Source organism: Antennarius striatus, chromosome 14, assembly GCF_040054535.1.
Source record: "Antennarius striatus isolate MH-2024 chromosome 14, ASM4005453v1, whole genome shotgun sequence".
NCBI lineage: Eukaryota > Metazoa > Chordata > Actinopteri > Lophiiformes > Antennariidae > Antennarius > Antennarius striatus.
In genome coordinates this window covers 19688504-19708693 of record NC_090789.1, presented here as the reverse complement: position 1 = coordinate 19708693, position 20190 = coordinate 19688504, and the positions used below count along the sequence as shown (strand labels likewise).

Genomic DNA, 20190 nt, shown 5'->3' with positions numbered 1-20190 from the left:
TGAAGGGACATAGGGTCAGGAGTCACATGACTGCCTTATGAGGGGACACAGGGTCAATAGTCACATGACTGCCTTATGGGGGAACATAGGGTCAGGAGTCACATGACTGCCTTATGGGGGGACATAGGGTCAGGAGTCACATGACTGCCTTATGAAGGGACATAGGGTCAGGAGTCACATGACGGCCTTATGAGGGGACATAGGGTCAGGAGTCACATGACTGCCTTATGAGGGGACATAGGGTCAAGAGTCACAAGACGGCCTTGTGAAGGGACATAGGGTCAGGAGTCACATGACTGCCTTATGAGGGGACATTGAGGGGGAGTCACAAGACGGCCTAATGAAGGGACATAGGGTCAGGAGTCACAAGACGGCCTAATGAAGGGACATAGGGTCAGGAGTCACATGACTGCCTTATGAAGGGACATAGGGTCAGGAGTCACAAGACGGCCTTATGAAGGGACATAGGGTCAGGAGTCACAAGACGGCCTTATGAAGGGACATAGGATCAATCTCGATCGCAGATTCCTTAATCGCGTGTGGTTCCTGGAACGCATTAACCACGAGGAACGAGGGATCACTATAAATAAATACAAATGCTCTCTTTTTATTGGCTGGCCCATGGGCGGGGGCTGACCTCACGACCTTTGTGTACCGGCCCATTTTAGCTGATTTCTGCAATCACAAAATAATATACAGTAGCTGCTTTAAAAGATTCATTCACTTTATTTTTTGGCTGCTTTTATTTATCAGTAACAGGAATTATTTGTAGAACGGCTGTTTGACTTGGACACGGTGTGAGGGCTCCAGCTCAGTCTTCATGAAGACATCCAGCAATGGTCCTCCAACAGGAAGTCCAGCTGTCCTCCAACAGGAAGTCCAGCTGTCCTCCAACAGGAAGTCCAGCTGTCCTCTAACAGGAAGTCCAGCTGTCCTCTAACAGGAAGTCCAGCTGTCTGTAGTTACTCTGTTGTCGGAGTGACTTCTAAGGCTTCCAGCTGCTCCTCAATGGTCTTCAGTTCCTGCTGCAGGGCTGAAACCTGAACCCAGGAGGAACACAAGGGGGGGTCAGAAGAGGAACCACATCTACATGTTCTACCTGGAGTCCTACTGGATGGTAGCTGCTGAAGTTCTGTTACGTTCAAGTTCAAGAACCTGATCGTATTTACTCAAGTCAGCGGGTCAGTGAGACCGGATCTCGTTCTTTACCACGTGTTGGCGGATGGATACGACAGGACTCCTGCTCACCTTGTTCTCCATCTGCTGCTGGACGCGGGCGGGGGCCTTGGACAGGAAGTCAGGAGACCTCAGCGTGTGGAGGACTTCCTCCAGCCTGGGGACCAGCTTGTTCCTGCGCTGCGTGAGCCGCTCCACCTGCTGATCAACATCTGATGCATTCTGGGACAAAGAAGGAGCACGATGGGCGTCACCACCATGAGGACAACACCCATTGATGTCAGTGAGTCTGAGTTTGAAAAGTGACGCATCACTTCCTGTTTCATCATCAGATGATTCTGACTGTCAGGAGAAACGTGACGCTGTTGGACCCCCGGGGGTCCCAGCTGGTGTTTGGTCCTCCGTTCACTTCACTGACACAGTTACTGGGCCTGTGTGTGTGTGTGTGTGTGTGTGTGTGTGTGTGTGTGTGTGTGTGTGTGTGTGTGTGTGTGTGTGTGCGCAAGGGTGCATTAGCAGAGGACGTGCCTGGACATGAAGGTGTAACTGACAGGTGTGGCTGACCACGCCCACCAGGCATCCACTGGGGGGAGGGGTGTGGCTGACCACTCCCACTGGGCTTCTACTGGGGGGTGCAGTGAGGTGGGCGGGGCCATCAGCTCCGTGAGGACAGAACACCTGCAGGCTGGAAACACGACCCAACGTCCCAACAGCTGACTGGAAGCGAAGGAGCGTCTGAGCCTCTGGGGGAGAACACACCGCCCACACTGGAACGACAGACACACACCAGACACACAACAGACACACAACAGTCACACAACAGACACACAACAGTCACACAACAGACACACAACAGACACACAACAGACACACAACATGACAACCAAACACCTCATTAGACACAACTCACATTTTATTATCTGCATCAAGACAGACTAAACAGGGGGGGTCAAACTCATCTCCAATGGGGGCCACATCAGCATCACTGCTGTCAAAGGGCCAGATGTAATAAATGTAACTATATGTAACTCAGTGTAATGTAACTAAATGTAACTACCCCTTAATGTAACTAATAAATGTAACTAAATGTAACTCAGTGTAATGTAACTAAATGTAACTACTCCTTAATGTAACTAATAAATGTAACTAAATGTAACTCAGTGTAATGTAACTAAATGTAACTACTCCTTAATGTAACTAATAAATGTAACTAAATGTAACTCAGTGTAATGTAACTAAATGTAACTACCCCTTAATGTAACTAATAAATGTAACTAAATGTAACTCAGTGTAATGTAACTAAATGTAACTACTCCTTAATGTAACTAATAAATGTAACTAAATGTAACTCAGTGTAATGTAACTAAATGTAACTACTCCTTAATGTAACTAATAAATGTAACTAAATGTAACTCAGTGTAATGTAACTAAATGTAACTACTCCTTAATGTAACTAATAAATGTAACTAAATGTAACTCAGTGTAATGTAACTAAATGTAACTACTCCTTAATGTAACTAATAAATGTAACTAAATGTAACTCAGTGTAATGTAACTAAATGTAACTACTCCTTAATGTAACTAATAAATGTAACTAAATGTAACTACTCCTTGATGTAACTAATAAATGTAACTAAATGTAACTCAGTGTAATGTAACTAAATGTAACTACTCCTTAATGTAACTAATAAATGTAACTAAATGTAACTACTCCTTAATGTAACTAATAAATGTAACTAAATGTAACTCAGTGTAATGTAACTAAATGTAACTACTCCTTAATGTAACTAATAAATGTAACTAAATGTAACTCAGTGTAATGTAACTAAATGTAACTACTCCTTAATGTAACTAATAAATGTAACTAAATGTAACTCAGTGTAATGTAACTAAATGTAACTACTCCTTAATGTAACTAATAAATGTAACTAAATGTAACTCAGTGTAATGTAACTAAATGTAACTACTCCTTAATGTAACTAATAAATGTAACTAAATGTAACTCAGTGTAATGTAACTAAATGTAACTACTCCTTAATGTAACTAATAAATGTAACTAAATGTAACTCAGTGTAATGTAACTAAATGTAACTACTCCTTAATGTAACTAATAAATGTAACTAAATGTAACTACTCCTTGATGTAACTAATAAATGTAACTAAATGTAACTCAGTGTAATGTAACTAAATGTAACTACTCCTTAATGTAACTAATAAATGTAACTAAATGTAACTACTCCTTAATGTAACTAATAAATGTAACTAAATGTAACTCAGTGTAATGTAACTAAATGTAACTACTCCTTAATGTAACTAATAAATGTAACTAAATGTAACTCAGTGTAATGTAACTAAATGTAACTACTCCTTAATGTTAAATAACTGAATTTCTGACTGATTCTAGTTCCAAACATTACAGTTAGACAGAAAAAACATGTTTGTTTGTTTCTCTGTTCTAACATAAATCCTTTTCATTTGTCAGGTTATTAAACCCACAGAACTCCATCAATCAAGGATCAAACTATCAATCAATAAAGAAAAATACCATCAGACACAAGTTAGGACGTTAACTTTGTTCACAACGTTTAGTCAGAGTTAAGATGGGCTGAACTACTGCATTGTGGGAAATGTAGTTTTTAGTTAAAGCACACTTTTGAACAATTTATTATTCGATACTCTGACCTTTTTATGCCCCGCGGGCCACATAGAATGATGTGGAGGGCCACATTTGGCCCCCGGGCCTTGGGTTTGACACATGTGGACTAACGTCTCTCGGCCCACGTCGTCAGTGAGGTGTTTCTCCAGAAGTCAGTCCGTCTGGTTACTTACTGGCTGGTTTTTCTCTGGTCAGGCCACACTGAGCTCGTAGAGCGCGAGCGACTCGCACCACTTCCTTTACCAGCAGGAAGTCCCTCTCCACCTCAGGGAAATGACAGTGTGCCTGACAGGAAGTGAAGGGACCGGAGAACATGTCAGCAGAAGAGACGGGAAGCAGAGCGTCCAACCAAAACAACACGTTAATACAATAACAAACACACACACACACACACACACAGACACAGACCACACACACACACACACAGACACACATACACACACACACACACACACACACACACACACAGCGTTCCCTAAGCAGCAACAGGAAGTTGGACGGTGCCTAAATCTTGTAGCTTTGCATCATGGGTAATTTACAGGGCCTGGATGGAGACGTTTAAACTCTTCCTGTCACCTCCATCTGTGTCAGATCACGTCTGAATATCTGCACGTCTAAATTTCACCAGGGAAAAGTGACAGAAACACTTTTCCAGAGATGCTGCAGGCACACAGCAGAATTTAACCCCTAAACTTGACCCTGTTAGGGTCAGGGTTAGGGGTTAGGGTCAGTGTTAGAGGTTAGGGTCAGGGGTTAGAGTTAAGGGTTAGAGTTAAGGTCAGGGTTAGGGGTTAGGGTCAGTGTTAGAGGTTAGGGTCAGGGGTAACAGTTAAGGGGTAGAGTTAGGGTCAGGGTTAGGGGTCAGGGTTAGGCGTTAGGGTCAGTGTTAGGGGTCAGGGTTAGCCCAGCTGGGTCCCTACCATCTGTGAGGAGCGGGGGTAGGGCTGCAGACACAGGCTGGCCTGGGGGGTCACAGCGGCGCTGGGGGCGTGGAGCCGCTGCCACAGCTCCTCAGTGATGAAGGGCATGAAGGGGGCCAGCAGGGCCAGAGACACCCCCACGCAGTGGAACAGGACGCTACAGGCCTGCTGACGGGACGGGCCCCCGTCTGCTGCAGCGGGGGCCAGGACAGGCTTCACACACTCCTGCAGGGGGGAGACAACCAACACCTGTGTGTCAGCACCGCTGGCTGATCGCCCCCAGTCTGATTACCTTCTGCTAAAATGTCCCACAGCAGTTAGAGATCAGTCATTAATCAATGTTCAGACCGATCAATGATCAATATTCAGACCGATCAGTGATCAATGTTCAGACCAATCAATGATCAGACCCATCAATGATCAATGTTCAGACCGATCAATGATCAATGTTCAGACCGATCAATGATCAATGTTCAGACCGATCAATGTTCAGACCGATCAGTGATCAATGTTCAGACCGATCAGTGATCAATGCTTAGACCGATCAATGATCAATGTTCAGATCGATCAATGATCAATGTTCAATGTTCAGACCGATCAATGATCAATATTCAGACCGATCACAACGCTCTCCGTCGGTTTAAAACAATCCACTGTGAAGCGTCTTTGAGTGTGTAAATCTAATTACTATTCACTCAGAATAAAACATGTTATCATGTTGTTAGCGTGTAAAAACCCCGTGACCCACGATGAGGAAGAGGAGGATGAAGAAGAGAAGCACTACAATAAAAACCAAAGGTCACTGTTTGCTCATCTTAATCTGGAGACCAGTTCCAGTAACGTCAGGTCCCTGGTGAACGACGTGAGCCGAGGTTCACCCGTGTTCCGTCTGGCTGACATCACAGCAACCCCGTGACCCCGTGTCCCCCGTGACCCCGTCTCACCAGGTAGACGTCACACAGACTGTGGACCCAGAAGGCCTGCAGGCTGGAGGCGGCGCTGTGCAGCTCGTAGGCCTGCAGATGGCGCTCACAGTGCTCCACCGTAGAGAAGAGTCTGGAGCAGATCCACTGGTCCATGACGCCCACGGGGCGGATCTGAGGGGCAGAGGGGGGCAAACACTCAGTAAGGGTACTACTTTGTACACCCTGGACTAGAACTACAACCGTCCAATCAGCTGAGTGCTTTATGTCGTCTGATTGGCTCAGCTGACTCTTGGAGCAGCTCAGCAGTCGTCTGGGGTCGGGTTGGATATCAGACCGTTCCACATCAATCCCTAATCTAATCCTGACATTTTATTCTTATAGATGGACTTTGTTTGGGGGACGTTCAGAAGGCAGCGCTCCTGCAGCTCCGGGACCCCATGGGGTCAGAGAGACCCCAACCCCCCTGTAGACACCAGACCATAGCTTAGACCAGGCCTGGGCAGACTGTGGCCCAGATTATAGTCTCTGTAATCTGGCCCCCCAAACTTGTTTCAACGATATAATTAAATAATGCAGTTCTAAAACAAGGTTTACTTCTTTGCTGACTGTTCGAGGCCAAACCTTCACATAACTGTTCACACGTCGTCTGCATCTCAGCAGGTTTTAGGGGTTAAAGGTCCAGCTGGGCTGTCTGTGGGTCAGCCTTAAAGGTTCTGAGACAGGAGCTGTAGAACCTGAATCACTGTTGTGACTGGTCTGATGATCCCACAGGGCGGTCTCTACTGGTCTGTACCTGGTCCAGGGAGGTCAGTGGTGTCGGGTTGTCCTCCAGCGCTCCCAGGGTGAACCTCAGTGTCTGCCACATTTTGTTACAGAAGTTTCTGCAGGTCAGGACCTGAGAGACGGACAGACTGATGGCGTCTCCTGTTCGAGCCAAAAACAAGTCACAAAAAGTCAGGAAGTAGGCAGACAGACGAGCTGTGTTCCTAAACCCCGGTGGGACCGTCTCAGTGGGCGTCTCTACGGGGACGTTTGTCACCTGTTTAACTTCCTGTGGACGGGGATTCTTTATCTGTGGTTCTCACAGGTTTGTTCTTTTTACCCTGTTGGGGCTTTTATGTAGAGGGTGTAACTGTATAGACTGTAAAGCCCCCAGAGGCAGACTGTCATTTGAGATTTATGGGCTGTAAAAATAAAGTTTGATTATTTATTGTCTCACTGGTGGTTTCGACAGCTGATCCCCCCCAACAGTCAGCTGTGTGTAACACGACGCTGCTTTGACAGCCTCTCAGTTCTACTTCTGACTGGAAACGGTTCAGATATTTTTACATTTTTTATTTTTATTTAGTTTACTGGTCTGATCCCCGAAGGGAAATAATTAAATAAGTAAAGAAGAAATTCTTCAATCAAACGCATGCATACATGTTAGTGTGTACAGGCCCCTGTAACACACACACACACACACACACATACACACACTGGTTTCCTGTCAGATAGGACACTCACCCTGGATGCTGTTGGAGCAGAGGGCAAAGCGCAGAGCATCAGTCCCACACTCAGGGATCCCGTCGGGGAAGTCTGTCCTCTGTGGAGGAAACCAGCGGACAGACAAGAGGAAACCTAACGAGTGTCGAGTCAGCAGAAAAGGAAGGACAGACGGACAGAAGGAAGCTGACCTGAGCCTCCAGCGCCACCAGCTGCTCCCTGGGGTCCAGGTTTCCTTCCACCACTTTCTCTAGAAGTTTCTGGACAGGAAACAGAACCTGATTCAGAGCATTCAGTGGTTCAGGGGTGTAATGGTTCTAGGAGCAGCTTAGGAGCGGCTGTGAAGTCCAGTCACTACTGAATTCACCTGGGACAGGTAGCACAGGTAGCACTGGTGCCTTAAATAGAAGACATTTAACTCTAACATATCAAACACAGGCGGGAACCCGTGGAAATTCCACGAGAAAACAATAATATCACCCATCAGAGTTCTCCACCAGGGGGCAGTGCATCTCGGTCTGACCCAGAACTGGCGTCAGTGTCTTTGTTAGGGAACATGAATGAATGAATATATAAAGAAATGTTTAAACTTTATGACTCATAAAGAAACAGATGACACCTGCTGTGAGTGAAACACACACATCTAACTGCACCATCATCATTTACATGTCTAAAGAAACTACCATCATTCCTAGTGACTGACAAAAAGGTCAAATTTATGACCTAAAATAAATGCTAATATACCGACCAAAAGGTAGCTGAGCAGTCGATAACAATTAATAATGAGACAGGTAGTCCTCAACATATGAACACCATTGGTTTTGAGGTTTATTAAATTTATAATCTCCATTTGAGGTGATTTTAGTGTCGTTACTACTCTAAATACTCAAGTTCTCTTCCTGACCAGGACTTTAAAACAACACAGAATAAATAAAATACAGGTTCAGGTCGTTTCGAGGAAACTCGTTCTCAGTTACAAACAGGCAGTCAGAGACTGCAGCATCCTGCCAAGGTCAGTATGAGTAAGACCATAGATCAAAGGTAGCAGTAACCTGTCAGCTGACCCGTACCTCCAGCGGGACTCCGTGGATGATGTCCAGCGGGTCGATGACGTTTCCCAGAGATTTACTCATCTTCCTGCCGTGTTTATCTCTGACCAGCGGGTGGAGCAGAATCTGATCACATGACAGGAACACGAGAAGCAGGTGAGACACACCAGGATGGGCCGACATCCGTTCCTGTAGGTGTTCTGATGGACAGGAGCGTCTCCTGACCTGCTTGAACGGGAGGCGTCCAGTCAGCGCCGAGCCCAGCATCACCATCCGAGCAGCCCAGAAGAAGATGAGGTCGCTGCCCGTCTCCAGGATGGAGTTGGGGTAGAAGCGCTGGAGGTCTGGGGTCTGTGGGGGGGTCAGGTTATGACTGTAGTGCAGAGGCTGTTACTGATCACATTCTGCTGATGTCAGAGTCTCACCTCGTCGGGCCAGCCCAGCATGGCGAAGGGAAACAGCGCCGAGGAGAACCACGTGTCCAGAACGTCGGGGTCTGACGGCGGGGACGGGGACACACAAAGTAAAGACACGTATGACACATGTAGACCAGGAGGGGTAAAGCTACGGCCCGTGGGCCACATCACATCACATCACTGTCAGGTGGATTACTTTTGGTGCGAACACGTTCAGATGGACACTAAACTGAGACACAACCTGAGATGGAGCCATGAGGTCACTGCTCCAGTCCTGACGACACAATCTCCTCCCTGAGCTAAAATGTGTTGGACGGCCCTGATTTACATAATAGAAACACAATGAAGACACAGCCAAGAGTAGAAGCTTCAGCACCAACTGACAGATTTCAGGTGTTTTCTACAATTTCCCAGTGAAATGTTCAACCAATGCTAACGCTGCTCTGCCTCTGATTGGCTGTCACCCGCCCCCCACCAACAGAACACCACATCAGTGTCAGTCAGACTGAAACAGGAAGTCACAGCGGACGTCATTACAGACGTCCTGAGGACACATCGACCCACGAACCACCTGAAACATCTCCTCATTTTACCCCCTCAGAGCCCCCCCACCTTCATTCACTCATTCAGTGTTTGTATTATTATTATTATTATTATTATTATTATTATTATCAACACTAACTCTCATTGGCCACAGGTAGTGTCATGGTAACGGTTGCCACGGGTTACAGACTGCACACTATATTCAATGCATGTAGACAAATAGGTGAGCTTAGTAATGAGTTATTGATCTGACATTGTGTACACACTGAAACAGCCAATCAGTGGTCTTGGTGTTGCTGTTCCGATCAGACAGGTGGCGCTGCAGAGCAGCAGTAACATCAATCCCTCCTGTGTGATCAGCTGACTTCTCGTGTTTCCTTCTGTCTTCCTGTCAGGTTTTCCTGACTAGAACTTTGTTATTCTGTTCTCCTGCTGACTTCCTGTGTTTGAGTCTGTTCTGAAACAGCCTCAGACGTGGTTAGCAGGTGAAGCTAATGCTAACAGACTCTCTGCTGGATCAGCTTCTCTCTGGAGTCCAGTGGAGGTGACTCACCTCGAGTCAAAGCAACAGCTTCTGGCTTAACACCATACTGGAGGGCAGCTCTCTGCCGGGCCTCGTCCTCGGTGCGCCCCCAGACCCACTGACCCTGAAACAGACAGCACAGACGTCAGGAGGCTGACGGTGACGTCAGTCCATTCCTGCTCTACACCAGCGTTCATCTACTCCAAGTTCCTCTAGATGGAAACCAAGGACAACCATTGTAATTCTACGTAGCACTGTTCCAAACACACACACCTCCTGGTTTCCAGGAAGCTCCACCTGGTACGCTGGGACCTGATGACCCCACCAAAGCTGCCTGGAAATGCACCAATCACTGCCAAGCAAACAGAGGGACATGCTGTTGGAGACCCATGGGTGGAAACGAGTTCCTTCATGATCAGAGTGATGCTGGATAGCATTGAGAACGACACACACCATCACCCCTCCATTACTGCCCACACACACTCATCTGGTCTAAGTCAGAGGTCATAACCCCAACCCTAAAACTAACCCCAACCCTAAACCAAACCCCAACCCTAAAACTAACCTTAAACCAAACCCCAACCCTAAAACTAACCTTAAACCTAACCCCTAACCCTAAACCGAACCCCAACCCTAAACCTAACCCCTAAACCTAACCCTAACCCTAAACCAAACCCCAACCCTAAAACTAACCCTAAACCGAACCTCTAACCCTAAACCGAACCCCTAACCCTAACCCTAAACCTAACCCTAACCCTAACCCAGAGGTCCTAACAGTCTACCTGATGCTGGACAGCCAGTTCTTCCAGGTCTTGGTGTGAATCTGGGGGATGATCTCCAGCTCTCCGTCCTCCACAGCCTGACCAGAAAGAGTTGAGTGTTTTCAACCAGTTTAGAGATGAGATTCACTCAACTATTATTACCCCCCCCCCCATGTATCTGAACGGCTGTGGCCTCACTCTAAATAGTAACAGGATCCTGGAGGAAGGTGGTACCTCCTGATAAGACTGTTCCATCTGGTTCTCCTCCTGCTGTTAGGGTGGGGGTTTGGTGACCTGCTCCTCATTGTGTTTCTTTACTATCTGCTGCCTCCCATTAAAGTCACAGAATACTGAGTTGTTAGGTTCCGATGACAAATTCAAACTCATTACTACTTTCAAGTTCAATTGACACAAAATACTACACGTTAAATTTCTTAATTTGTAAGATTAGATTCAGATTAAGATTAAAGTTAGATTTGTTTTCTATATTTAGTAAAGCTGTGGCTAATATTGACAGGTTCTAATTTATTTGTTCTTTCTTGTAAATCTGGACTGTTTGTTTCTTCGTTAATATTGTTGTTTCTGGTGGATTAAGAGGATTTTCTGGGTACTAGAATATCATCCTAACGAGCCAGACGTCCTCCGTCCTGTGGACATAATTGGTCGGATCTCCTGAGTGTCTTCGGTTATTGGCCAATGAAACTTGTGTTAGCGCTTTGGTAATAAACGTATTTTGTGCGCCCTCAGCTCTGGTGTCGTTTATGTAATAATCGTGACACAAAGTGAATCAGAGTGCTTGTTTCCTGTGGGTGGAGCTTGTGTCTGTGATTACAAGTATTTTTGTCAATTATTAAAAGATTATTTTTTCAATTTAAATTTCTTATTTTTTCTATTAACTACATTAGTCTTGACAGTGACTAGTGCTAATTTGATAATGATTCCTACAACCCAAACCCTAACCCAACCCTAAACCTAACGCTAACCCTTAGGCTAACACTAACCCTAATGCTGACCCTAACTCTAATGTTAAACCTTAGGCTAACCCTAATCCTAATGCTAACCCTAACCCTAATGTTAACCCTTAGGCTAACCCTAATCCTAATGCTAACCCTAACCCTAATGTTAACCCTTAGGCTAACCCTAATCCTAATGCTAACCCTAACCCTAATGTTAACCCTTAGGCTAACCCTAACCCTAATGTTAACCCTTAGGCTAACCCTAATGTTAACCCTTAGGCTAACCCTAACGCTAACCCTTAGGCTAACCCTAATGCTAACCCTTAGGCTAACCCTAACCCTAATGCTAACCCTTAGGCTAACCCTAATGTTAACCCTTAGGCTAACCCTAACCCTAATGCTAACCCTTAGGCTAACCCTAACCCTATGGGGTATAAATCCAGGATGTTAATATTATGGGGTATAAATCCAGGATGTTAATATTATGGGGTATAAATCCAGGATGTTAATATTATGGGGTGTAAATCCCTTTGAGCATGTGATGTAAAGGTGGTGCTTTTAAAGTCACGTATTACATATAGATCGAGCTGCGTACCATTCCTCTCCACCAGAGGACAGCCTACCTGTTGTATAAAGATTGAGCTGCGTACCATTCCTCTCCACCAGAGGACAGCCTACCTGTTGTATAAAGATTGAGCTGCGTACCATTCCTCTCCACCAGAGGACAGCCTACCTGTTGTATAAAGATTGAGCTGCGTACCATTCCTCTCCACCAGAGGACAGCCTACCTGTACGGCTCTCTGAGCCATTTCCCTGCAGCGGACAAACCACTGCTTCCTGATGAGAGGTTCAATCACGTCCCCTGAACGACTGGAAGCAGAAGGACAGGAGAGGACAGGTTATAGAGCGCTTTGACTTCAGGACGGTCGTTAGACAGACACCTCATGGGCAGGGTGTGTGTGTGTGTGTGTGTGTGTGTGTGTGTGTGTGTGTGTGTGTGTGTGTGTGTGTGTGTGTGTGTGTGTGTGTGTGTGTGTGTGTGTGTGTGTGTGTGTGTGTGTGCACAACAAGTGAAAGGATTTTACACAAAGACATGCTGGAGATGTTTAGTCTGGAGTATAAACTAAACAGTCTTTCGTCCCTGTTGGGGTGGGGAGTCAGGAAAAGGGACATGGAACACCTGAACGCACTCATCCACAGGGCTGGTTCTGTGGTTGGTCAGAACCTGGTCTCAGTGGAGACCATGTCTCTGAGGAGACCATGTCTCAGTGGAGACCATGTCTCAGTGGAGACCATGTCTCTGAGGAGACCATGTCTCTGAGGAGACCATGTCTCTGAGGAGACCATGTCTCTGAGGAGACCATGTCTCAGTGGAGACCATGTCTCTGAGGAGACCATGTCTCTGAGGAGACCATGTCTCTGAGGAGACCATGTCTCTGAGGAGACCATGTCTCTGTGGAGACCATGTCTCTGAGGAGACCATGTCTCTGAGGAGACCATGTCTCTGAGGAGACCATGTCTCTGAGGAGACCATGTCTCTGAGGAGACCATGTCTCTGTGGAGACCATGTCTCAGTGGAGACCATGTCTCTGAGGAGACCATGTCTCTGTGGAGACCATGTCTCAGTGGAGACCATGTCTCTGAGGAGACCATGTCTCTGAGGAGACCATGTCTCAGTGGAGACCATGTCTCTGAGGAGACCATGTCTCTGAGGAGACCATGTCTCTGAGGAGACCATGTCTCTGTGGAGACCATGTCTCTGAGGAGACCATGTCTCTGAGGAGACCATGTCTCTGAGGAGACCATGTCTCTGAGGAGACCATGTCTCTGAGGAGACCATGTCTCTGAGGAGACCATGTCTCTGTGGAGACCATGTCTCAGTGGAGACCATGTCTCTGAGGAGACCATGTCTCTGTGGAGACCATGTCTCAGTGGAGACCATGTCTCTGAGGAGACCATGTCTCTGAGGAGACCATGTCTCAGTGGAGACCATGTCTCTGAGGAGACCATGTCTCTGAGGAGACCATGTCTCTGAGGAGACCATGTCTCTACTCTTTGTCCGACTGGAGCGACTGAGATCACCTCCAAAACTGAACCTTTTTATAATATTTTGATTTTCTGAGACATTAAAGTTTGTGTTATTTATAATCAATATAAATCTCATTCTCTGAAAAGAGCGACAAAAAGCAGAACTTTTTCATGATGTTATAACCGTGAGGAACGAGGGCTCACTGTGTTTATTTCCACACTGAACATCATTTATAGAAGCGTCTGTCTCTAAGGGAAACCATCTTTAAATACTTTTGAGCAAAAGCATGACTGCATGCGGAGGGGGTGAGACAGGTGGTCCTCTACCTGCAGACAGGTAAATTCATGGCGTGATCTCTCCGTCCTCTGAACAGCTTCTTCTCAGCGAGGGCCTCCACCACCAGCTGTCTGGCATCGAAACGCTTCACTCCCTTCAGAAACAGACACACGGGTGATGCGTGAAGCTGGACACACGTCTCAGGCATGTAGTAGACAGTAGCGTGTTGGAGGTGAGACAGCTGACAGCCTCCTGCCACACCAGGTAAAAACACGGGTCCTACTTAACCCTGTGGAGTCTGACCACACAGTGGGGGACGGGGGTCACACATGGAACCTGACGCTTGGGGCAGAACATCCAGCGACCAACGTACCTGCAGCCACTGTCCACAGGGGGGCGTCATCGTCCCGTCTCCTCCAATCACAGTGAGGCGTGGCAGTGAGTGAGTTTGTGACAGCAGGAAGTCGGTGTGGTCATGAGCAGGAGTGACCTTCATCGCACCTGCAAACCACACAGAGGTGCAGTCACCATGACAACAGCACCAGAACGTCAGGGGTGGGGTAGCACCAGGAACAGCTTCCTATTGGCTGCTTTGGGCTGGTGGTGTGTTGAGTGACTGTGTGTCAGTGTGTGTTGTGGTCACCGGTTCCTAGCGTCATGTCGATGCTGGGGTCGGTGATGACGGGCAGCAGTCTGTGGGTGAAGGGGTGTCTGCACTGCTTCCCATGAAGCGCCTGGAGCGAGACCAGAGCAGAGACACAACGAGACACAATGAGACCAGAGCAGAGACACAACGAGACACAATGAGACCAGAGCAGAGACACAACGAGACACAATGAGACCAGAGCAGAGACACAATGAGACACAATGAGACCAGAGCAGAGACACAACGAGACACAATGAGACCAGAGCAGAGACACAAGGAGACACAATGAGACCAGAGCAGAGACACAATGAGACCAGAGCAGAGACACAATGAGACACAATGAGACCAGAGCAGAGACACAATGAGACACAATGAGACCAGAGCAGAGACACAATGAGACCAGAGCAGAGACACATCAGACACAACTAAACATTAAAACTAACAATTAATTTTAAATATATCAATAACAATGTCGTAACTGTTTAAGTAAAAAGAAAAAAAATATTCATGACATGTTAAAGCCTGGTAGGCATTGAAAGACTGTTTTAGAACTAAAGAAAGATGTGAAACCGTTTTTTCTCCTGTTTGCTTTTCCCTCAATAGTTTTCTGTCTTTAACTCATATTTTCTCCTGAGGACACTGAACCACGCTGACAGAACCTTCACACACGTTTAGTAATACCTGTAGTAATACCTGTAGTAGTATCTGTAGTAAAATCTGTAGTAATACCTGTAGTAATATCTGTAGTAATATCTAAAGTAATATCTGTAGGAATATCTGTAGGAATATCTGTAATACCTGTAGTAATATCTGTCAGTAATACCTGTAGTAATACCTGTAGTAATACCTGTAGTAATAGCTGTAGTAGTATCTGTAGTAGTATCTGTAGTAATATCTGTATTAATATCTGTAGTAATACCTGTAGTACCATCTGTATTAATATCAGTAGTAATACCTGTAGTACTATCTGTAGTACTATCTGTAGTAATACCTGTAGTACTATCTGTATTAATACCTGTAGTACTATCTGTATTAATACCTGTAGTACTATCTGTAGTACTATCTGTAGGACTATCTGTAGTACTATCTGTAGTAATACCTGTAGTACTATCTGTAGTAATACCTGTAGTACTATCTGTAGTAATACCTGTAGTACTATCTGTAGTAATACCTGTAGTAATACCTGTAGTACTATCTGTAGTACTATCTGTAGTAATACCTGTAGTAATACCTGTAGTACTATCTGTAGTACTATCTGTAGTAATACTTGTAGTACTATCTGTAGTACTATCTGTAGTACTATCTGTATTAATACCTGTAGTACTATCTGTATTAATACCTGTAGTACTATCTGTAGTACTATCTGTAGGACTATCTGTAGTACTATCTGTAGTAATACCTGTAGTACTATCTGTAGTAATACCTGTAGTACTATCTGTAGTACTATCTGTAGTAATACTTGTAGTACTATCTGTAGTACTATCTGTAGTACTATCTGTAGTACTATCTGTAGTAATACTTGTAGTACTATCTGTAGTACTATCTGTAGTACTATCTGTAGTACTATCTGTAGTACTATCTGTAGTACTATCTGTAGTACTATCTGTAGTAATACCTGTAGTACTATCTGTAGTACTATCTGTATTAATATCTGTAGTAATACCTGTAGTACCATCTGTATTAATATCAGTAGTAATACCTGTAGTACTATCTGTAGTACTATCTGTAGTAATACCTGTAGTAATACCTGTAGTACTATCTGTATTAATACCTGTAGTACTATCTGTATTAATACCTGTAGTACTATCTGTAGTACTATCTGTAGGACTATCTGTAGTACTATCTGTAGTAATACCTGTAGTACTATCTGTAGTAATACCTGTAGTACTATCTGTAGTAATACCTGTAGTACTATCTGTAGTAATACCTGTAGTACTATCTGTAGTACTATCTGTAGTACTATCTGTAGTAATACCTGTAGTAATACCTGTAGTACTATCTGTAGTACTATCTGTAGTACTATCTGTAGTACTATCTGTAGTACTATCTGTAGTAATACCTGTAGTACTATCTGTAGTACTATCTGTAGTACTATCTGTAGGACTATCTGTAGTACTATCTGTAGTACTATCTGTAGTACTATCTGTAGTAATACCTGTAGTACTATCTGTAGTACTATCTGTAGTACTATCTGTAGTACTATCTGTAGTACTGTGTCTCCTTTTCTTCATTACCTTTTGACTGGTTGTTCTCGGCTGAAGCCTCACAAACCTGTCAGCGGTCGATGGACTCATTAAATGGAGGAAAAAGGAAGCATCGATTTATTGTGGTGAGAACTTAACGCTTGCGTCCCAGAGACGCACGCCGTCTGATGATCGAACGTTCCTGTCAAGACGCACGCCGTCTGATGATCGTACGTTCCTGTCAAGACGCACGCCGTCTGATGATCGTACGTTCCTGTCAAGACGCACGCAGACCAGAACGCTGGTGTGTGACATCAGCCTCTCCAGCCTCGGCCCGTCGCGGTGGACCTCACCTGATATCGAGGGTCGTCAGGGTGAACAGCGACTGCCACGTCCCCCAGCATGGTCTCAGGACGGGTGGTGGACACACACACCTCTACACCTGCATCCAACAGGACCACAATCAGCCTGACACAACATGGCTCACACCGCTACACTTTCACCATACTCACCATCGTCTTCTGTCGGGTACGCAAAGGTGAACAGCGTTCCGAACTCCACTGTCCTCTCATAACCAGGAACAGAGAGCATTGTGGGTCCGGGGAGCTCCTTCAGGTCAACCTGACGCAGATTCACAATGTTAAGACTGACGTACAGGTAACGTCCAATCACAGCTCAGACTGTCACAGGAAACAGGAAGGAAGACCAACGAAAGAACGAAGACGTCCAGACGTGTGAGAGACTCTCATTCAGATTGTTTTGAGGAGGTCAGGGGTCAAGTCACGCTCAGATCACTGTTTATATGTCCCATGATGCTTAGCTCCAGATTTAACTAATGAACAACATATGGATTATCATTATGGTTATTATCATGGTAATTATAATGGTTATTATTATGTTATTAATATAGTTATTAATATGGTTATTATTAGAGTTATTATTGTGGCTATTATTATGGTAATTATGATTGGTGTGTGTGTGTGTGTGTGTGTGTGTGTGTGTGTGTGTGCGTGTGTGTGTGTGTGTGTGTGTGTGTGTGTGTGTGTGTGTGTGCTGCGTCTCACCTCGATGTCAGAGATGGCGGACTCCAGAGCGCAGCTCCAGTTGACCAGCGCCTCTGAGCGGTAGATCAGACCGGAGTCACTCAGCCTGACGAAGGCTTCAGTCACGGCCCTGCTGAAGCCCTGAAACACAGAAACACGCTGGACTGACTGAAGCTGATCACTCACCTGTAGGTCAGAGTTTACCTGGTGATGACACACAACACCTGAAAACAGGTTCATTACAATCTATGCAGTTTTTTTTGATTGACTGATCAGGAGGAGGTAGGGTGACACACGCGTACAGACACTAAACATCACATCCTGTGTTTGAACGTGAACATTTAGGACCACAGAGGGTTCCATGTTCTGGGGGGGTGGGGGGGCTCTTACTGGATCCATGGTGAAACACGCTCTGCTCCAGTCCAGAGAGGCGCCCAGCTGTCGGAGCTGCTGGTAGATCTCCTCCCCCTTCCTGAGGTCAACAGGAAACACCACAGCACTCAGCTGAAAGCAGCCAATCACAGCTGAGACATCCTGCATGAGTTAAACGTAGTCCTGGGGGAGCACGGCCCACTCACTCGTTCTTCCAGCTCCACACCTCCTGCAGGAACTCCTGCCTGCTGAAGCTCCGTCGGTGCTTCCCTCGTTCCCTCAGCAGCTTCCTCTCCACCACCGTCTGACCAACACGGAACACGTCAGACGTGTGTCTGTAAGCATCAGCATCACCCCCACCTGAGACCCCGCCCACACGCCGGGGGCTCAAAGGCTGAGGGGCTTCATTCACCCTCCGGTGAGAAACGTCTCTGACATCAACAACACATCAGTCTGATCAGTCTGATCAGTCTGATCAGTCTGAGTGGAGACAGATCAATAACTGAACATGAAACAGTGAAACCTCGTGAGCTGGTTTAGCAGGAGTTAAATGAGACGGTGGGGGCTACAAGTGTTGGTTATGTGGAGCACCCATGTCTGTTGTGGTGGGGGACAGACTGACACCTCAGCCAGACATCAGCTCCCTGTGAAGGAGGAACCAGAGGGGGGGCTGTCATACCTGTGTAGCGATACCTGCATGATCACATCCAGGGACCCACAGGACCCGGAGCCCCTGCATCCTCTTCCTGAAGGGGGGGCAGAAACACAGGACACTGAACCAGAGGTCTGAGGTCATCACCAGCTGGAGACACGAGCGCGTGTGGGCCGTCACCATCGGACCAGAGCGTCCTCCACAGCCACCGTCAGGGCGTGGCCCAGGTGCAGCGAGCCGGTCACGTTGGGTGGGGGGATGCACAGACAGAAGGTCTGATCCACGGCGTGAGGTAGCCCCTCCTGTGGCGGGGAGACGTCAGCATCAGGGTTCACTCAAACCGTTACAGACGGAGGGACCGCCCCTCAAAACAACCCGAGTCACAGTCTGGGACAGACTCGTGTTCCCGTCTGGACTGAAGAACAAACTCCACTGAGGGATTTGAACACAATATAATAATTAATTTGTGTTTTTGTTAAAAGTCAGTGAAAACTCCATCACACTCCGACCCCACCCTGACCTCTTGAGGCCATTGTTTGACGGTAATCCCACCAGATTGAGCCCTCACCTGTGTCTCCGGTCTGAAGACGCCCTCCTTCTCCCACCACTCGTACCAGCTGGACTCCACGTACTCTGGGCTGTACGACGACGGGAACGCCGTGTTTGTGTCTGCACGTTCAAACATTACCGTTAAACAGGCCAGAGCAAAGCTGTGTGGCATCGCCGACGGGGGGGTCATCACCTTTTTTAGTCCCAGGGGGGGTGTGAGCTGTGTAAACTATCTTCTCCTTCTCACTCCATTGCACTTTAGCTGCCTGGAAACACAAACAACACAAGAGCATCCTTCACTGTCACGTTTTCAAAGAAAGACCAGGTAACAAGACCCCCCCCCTGTTCAGAACGGCTCAGATCAGCCCCCAGGTCGATCAGCCCCCCTGTGGTTTAGTTCTCCACTGTTAAGGATGGGGGCCTACATTCCAGTCTCAGGTCATGTCACACGTGGTGTTTCCATCACTGCCATGCTGTCCCACATGGGGGGCATCACCCCCCCCCCCCTCACCCTGCTCTGGCCCGACAGGATGGCGGCCTCCCGCCGCCGCCTGCGCCGCAGCTTCTCGGCCTGTGTCCGGGGCGAGGCGTGGGGCTGGTGGGGGGAGGGCGGCTCTGAGGGCTCGCTGCTGAAGGCTCTCACTGCCCCCCTCCCGGACAGCCTGGCGACCCGACCTGCCCTCCACATCCTCGGCTCTAGGCAGCAAACACACCCTCAGCTCCGACACGTTCACCTTCAGGGTCCAGGGCTTAAGGGAGGCGGGACGTGACGACCTGAACGTCGCGACGTCGTCGGTGAGAATCCGACCAGAAGTGCATTTCTCGTCTGTTCCCGGTGTTGTGTCGGAGCTGATTCACAGCCGGTGCAGGAACCACTTCTCCTGCTTCTCGTTACAATGTGTTCCTGTAACCTCCGCACAGGGAGGTGTTTCCAGCCGGACCGCCACAAACTGACGAACAGGAAGTAGCCGCTGTCCGTCTGGAAATGTCTTCCCCCCACAACACCGCTGCTGGTCAAGCTAAACTGTC

The 20190-nt window shown here is 46.9% G+C and overlaps 1 protein-coding gene across 1 annotated transcript; it reads right to left on the bottom strand.

Annotated features, from left to right (window-relative positions):
* Positions 1-395: 395 nt before the first annotated feature.
* Positions 396-20127, bottom strand: vars2 (valyl-tRNA synthetase 2, mitochondrial). The gene is made up of 29 exons (XM_068332223.1): positions 19673-20127; positions 19355-19427; positions 19181-19281; positions 18793-18914; positions 18640-18706; positions 18167-18264; positions 17979-18060; positions 17610-17729; positions 17058-17166; positions 16899-16987; positions 14360-14450; positions 14090-14217; positions 13767-13870; positions 12200-12281; positions 10477-10553; positions 9968-10046; positions 9725-9818; positions 8638-8708; positions 8438-8563; positions 8234-8338; positions 7355-7423; positions 7185-7263; positions 6472-6602; positions 5697-5849; positions 4753-4977; positions 4006-4117; positions 1705-1943; positions 1249-1398; positions 396-1040 (listed from the first exon to the last, which is right to left on the bottom strand). Exons 1-29 carry the CDS (start codon positions 19847-19849, stop codon positions 963-965), a joined length of 3231 nt encoding a protein of 1076 aa, XP_068188324.1. The 5' UTR covers positions 19850-20127; the 3' UTR covers positions 396-962.
* Positions 20128-20190: the final 63 nt, after the last annotated feature.

Bases quoted from the DNA above. Each gene is read 5' to 3' on its own strand.
- vars2 (XM_068332223.1), bottom strand. From the start codon at position 19,849: ATGTGGAGGGCAGGTCGGGTCGCCAGGCTGTCCGGGAGGGGGGCAGTG. The intron at 17,730-17,978 runs GTAAGAGCCCCC...TCTGTGTTTCAG, and splicing joins CGTGTTTCACCATGGATCCA to GGCTTCAGCAGGGCCGTGAC. The intron at 16,988-17,057 runs GTGAGTATGGTG...TGTTGGATGCAG, and splicing joins GTACCCGACAGAAGACGATG to GTGTAGAGGTGTGTGTGTCC.